The 5,000-nt window shown below is 39.2% G+C and overlaps 1 protein-coding gene across 1 annotated transcript in view; it reads right to left on the bottom strand.

Annotated features, from left to right (window-relative positions):
- The window catches only part of ltbp1 (latent transforming growth factor beta binding protein 1), an 86,672-nt gene that overhangs the window by 46,808 nt on the left and 34,864 nt on the right, over positions 1–5,000 (bottom strand). Inside the window, exons 6-7 of the mRNA XM_083545463.1 lie at positions 1,068–1,235; positions 853–944 (exon numbers count right to left, since the gene is read on the bottom strand). Coding sequence (XP_083401589.1) covers positions 853–944; positions 1,068–1,235 — 260 coding nt within the window. The remainder of the gene's footprint in view (positions 1–852; positions 945–1,067; positions 1,236–5,000) is intronic.

Genomic DNA, 5,000 nt, shown 5'->3' on the forward strand with positions numbered 1-5,000 from the left:
GATGGTCACCTCTTCTCTCAGCCTGGCTTCCACTACTCTTTCCCAGAACTTCATGGTGTGACTGATCAACTTAATTCCCCTGTAGTTACTTCAGGTCTGCACATCTCCCTTATGCTTAAAGATCAGTACCAGCACACTCCTCCATTTCTCAGGAATCTTCTCACCTTCCAAAATCCTGTTAAACAATCTGGTTTAAAACTCCACTGCATCTCTCCTAAACATCTCCACGCTTCTACCGGTATGTCATCTGGTCCAACCGACTTTCCACTCTTCATCCTCTTAATCGCTGCTCTCACTTCCTCCTTACTAATCCTATCTACATCCTGCTTCACATCTCCACACCATCCAACCTTCTCTCTCTCTCATTTTCCTCATTCATCACAAAACATATGTTAAATATATTATACAATTTATGGAAATCCTATGTTATATAAATAAAATAATTATATTATATTTAAACATTTTAAAAACATTTTATTAGTCAGCTGTTTACGGTATTCCTTAATGTACCAGCACAACGTAACACTCACCTACATATCTAAATACCGTTATCGCTAAATCCAAAATAATATATCGAGATATCATGTATTGTCAGATATCGCACCCCCTATTATATACAGATTACAAAAATACTTACAAATAAACACTTTATAAATAAACAAATGAGATAAAAAAACAAAATACACTTCAAAAAACACTTCAGATGTTCTGATGTACCTGTCTCACATAGAAATACTCTACTATAGAAACACCTACTAGGCCACACCCCCTGGGCCACATCTACATTTTCCAGTCCCTTAGGCCATGCCCCCCTATATCATGTACCTTGATGCTTGTAGATGTGAAGTTTACCTGCACTGAACTGCTGCTGCTCTCCACCTGAGACACCTGATGGATCTGAACCGATGCCTCAGGGGGGTGATTTACATGAATATTCACCACACCTGGGGTAAGAGGGGGAGGAGGGGGAGGAGGGGGAGGGGGGAAGAGTACATGAACAGACAAACTAATAGATTTTGTGTGTGTGTGTGTGTGTGTGTGTGTGTGTGTGTGTGTGTGTGTGTTACCCTGGCCGTGGCTGTAGCTCAGTGGGAGTGTGTGTGTGGTGTGGATGTTGGTGTTTGCTCCGCTCTGTGTAGACATCTGGCAAAACTTTCCGGTGAAGTTCGGTGGACACTGGCATTTATCTCTCGCATTACACTTCCCTCCATTCATACAGGGCAGGTGACACACCACTGTAACACACACACACACACACACACACACACACACACACACACACACACACGTTAAAAATGTATTTTTTTTTGTTTTGTTTTTTTTAGTATTTTTTCCCAAAACATTTAATTATAATTATTTTTATTTCATTTCATTTTTTATGTAAATCACTGTGTGTCCTATGTAATACCTCTTACTCCTAACATCTCAACAACACACACACACACACACACACACACACACACACACACACACACACACACACACACACACACACACACACACACATATTTTTCAATCTAAACAGGGTTTCTATTCTCCATTGTTACACAACAGCGTAACAATGGATTTACAAAATCATCTGATACACACATGCACACACAAACACTCACTCACTCATTCTCACACACACACACACACACACACACACACACAAACCTGAATACAATTATTGAATTACAAGAGACAGTTGTGAGTCAGCCAAGGACAAAGTACAAGTGTATGTCTGTGTGTGTGTGTGTGTGTGTGTGTGTGTGTGTGTGTGTGTGTGTGTGTGTGTGTGTGTGTGTGTGTGTAATGACAGCACTGGATAATGTTTTCACTTTAAACATGTTATTACTCTGATGACAGCTTTCTCTCTCTCTCCCTCTCTACATGACTAAAGCAGGGGGCGTGGCTTGTATATTAGAAACGTATACGTTTGGTTAAGTTTTTTTAATATAAATAATTTATTCATTTATTTAATATTAACATGATGACATCATAAGTAGAGACTGTAAATTACAATGACATCACACATAAATGTCCACCTGGTTGCTGCACTTCTCTATCATACATGATGATAAATGTTTCCTTCTTCCATTTTTGCAGCTCTCTGATTGGTCAGCAAGTGATCTATACATATAATGTAGCTAATAAATTATATTACATGTAGCTAATATAATATATATATATTTCTTTTGTCAATTCTGTATTGAATTTATGATTAAATTATGTAATATTTTTTATTTATTATAACATTTATTATTAAGTTTTTATTTAATTAATCACAAATTACCCAGTAAATCTACATCTTACACCTTTACTGTCAAAATGTGTGTGTGTGTGTGTGTGTGTGTGTGTGTGTGTGTGTGTGTTGGCAGGTATATAGTTTCTTAGTGCATAATGTCTCACTCTCTGTCTCACTCTCTGTCTCACTCTCTGTCTCATTCTCTGTTTCTCTCTGTCTCCGTTTGTCCCAGTTTCTTAGTGCATCGTGTCTCACTCTGTCTTTCGTGGTTTCTTTTGTCTTATCTCAGTTTTTTATTCCGTAGTGTCTCTGTCTCACTCTGTTGTCTCTCTTTCTATTTCTGTCTCTCTCTGTTTCTCTAAATTTTCTCTCTGTCTCCATCTCTCATTCTCTTCCTCTTTGTTTCTTTCTTTCAGTCTCATTTTCTTTTTCACTCCCTCTCTCTCAGTATAGATATTGATGCATGTATATATTCTTCCAGCTGTTCCTCCAGCTGTTCCTGGCCACTTTTGTCTAAGAACCGAAGAGATGAGATTTACTTTTTCATCCCCAGCAGTCAGCCATCTTTCCCCCTGAAACCTGATACATCAGATATCAGATACACGTCTGCTATCAGACACATCTGTCCATAAATCATGCACAGAAATCAGACATCAGTCCAGAAAATATAAACCACTGGCTCGAAAACATGAGTCCAGAAGAGACTAAAAAAAACTGATTCCAGGAAACGTCAGACATTTCATCATTTTGATCGAATAAAACACTGATCCTGAAACTGAACCTCAGACTGTGAAGGACAAAACAAGCCCACGTCTGGTGGGACATCCTCCAAAATCTCAACAAAGACTTCTATAACACACACACACACACACACACACACACACACACACACACACACACACACACACACACACACACACACACCACACACACACACACACACACACTATAATTTTATTTCTGACATTAACTGAATGTATACAGTTTGAGGTTAAAATCAGCTGAGCAGCAGAAAGTGGATGCAGTGCGAGTCAACACTTTCTCTTTTCTCCTCTTTCCCTCGTTTCTGTGCCAGCAAGAGAGCGTCGTGTTCCTTATAAGGTCATATGAAGATTAATCACACACACAGACACACACACACACGCACACACATGCGCACACACCCACACACACGCGCACACACACGCGCACACACACACACACACACAATCAGAATTTTAAATTTACAGACACATGGGTCAGAGTCTCTTAACAGCTAACACCTGATCCAGAGTCTGTTACTTAATCTTCTCACCGTTACCCGATATGTTACCCGATCTCCTCCCCGTTACCCGATCTTCTCCCGTTACCCGATCTCCTCCCCGTTACCCGATCTTCTCCCGTTACCCGATCTCCTCCCCGTTACCCGATCTTCTCCCGTTACCCGATCTTCTCCCGTTACCCGATTTTCTCCCCGTTACCTGATCTCCACTCTGTTACCCGATCTCCTCTCCATTACCCAACTTACATACACATCTGGACGTACCGTAATTTCCGGACTATAAAGCGCACCCATATATAAGCCACTGAATTTGACAAATATTTTTATTTTGAACATAAATAAGCCGCACCTTGTGTATAAGCCGCAGGTCTACACTGAAAATAATAAACTTTACACAGGCTTTAATGAAAGACAGTGTCTGTTACACGGTGTAACGGGTAAAATATGTTGCGCTTCCTTTAAGAGCAAAGCGGCATTTTGGGAATTGCCTGGCACTGTATTTTTCCGCTATTACTGCATGTATGCAAGACTGAGGAATATGTCCTTATTATTTTCTGATGCTCATTTCTAAGTTTCTTTGACTAACCCGTAACGCTGTTGCCAAGAAAAATAAAAAAGCACGAGTTTTGGAAAGCTGTCTGTGCTTATATGATTTGTGTTGTTACTGGAGTTAGCGAGCTCTCCCTTCACCCAGACTCAACGCGTTACAACGGCTTGTATCTAAACAGTAGCCGACCAAGAAAGTCATTGTTCACTGTCTTTCTCCTTCCTTTCACAACTATTTCTCTCGGGAGTTTATCTTTTGGCATCGTCGTGCGTTTAAAAATCTGGTGGACGTTTTTCTCCCGATGCCGTGCAGCTCAGAACACAGGTGAGGTGCGTTTTTTCGTTTCTGTACGGAAATTTCATTGGTCTAATGTTATGGGGTTCAGTTTTTTGGCTTGAAGTTTGTGAAACCGGGAAAAACCCAGGAAAAATCCATAAATTTGCCGCTTCGTTGTTTAAGCCGCGGCGTTCAAAACGTGGGAAAAAAGTAGCGGCTTATAGTCCGGAAAATACGGTACTCAAAAGGGGTCCAACAAATGTAAACTAATTTAATTTGTCCAATGATTTAATTTTATTTGATCAATAGCTTACTCTATTGTCCTTTATTCTATTTTATTTTTATATATAACATTTTATATCTAAAAAAATTCTAAAATATTGTTTTCTATATTATTTAACCGAACAGGTATTTGATTTAAAATTGTTTTAAAATGTGAACTGTTGATGTTTTTACAAATGTTGATGATTAACTGCATTTATGTTTAAAGGTTCTGGCATGGAGAAGCTGGTGTTGGATTTATGATGATCTCAGATGTTGAGATATTTTATGAGTTGCTCAGTAGCTAATAGTTTTATAATCTCATCTGACTGTAGAAAGATCATCAGTCATAATCACACACTCCAGTGCTCATGTTAGTTCTCACTCTCCAGTGTTCTGTAGTGTTTAAAGACTATAATCACACTCTT

Source organism: Silurus aristotelis (assembly GCF_946808225.1).
Source record: "Silurus aristotelis genome assembly, chromosome: 6".
Classification (NCBI taxonomy): Eukaryota; Metazoa; Chordata; class Actinopteri; order Siluriformes; family Siluridae; genus Silurus; species Silurus aristotelis.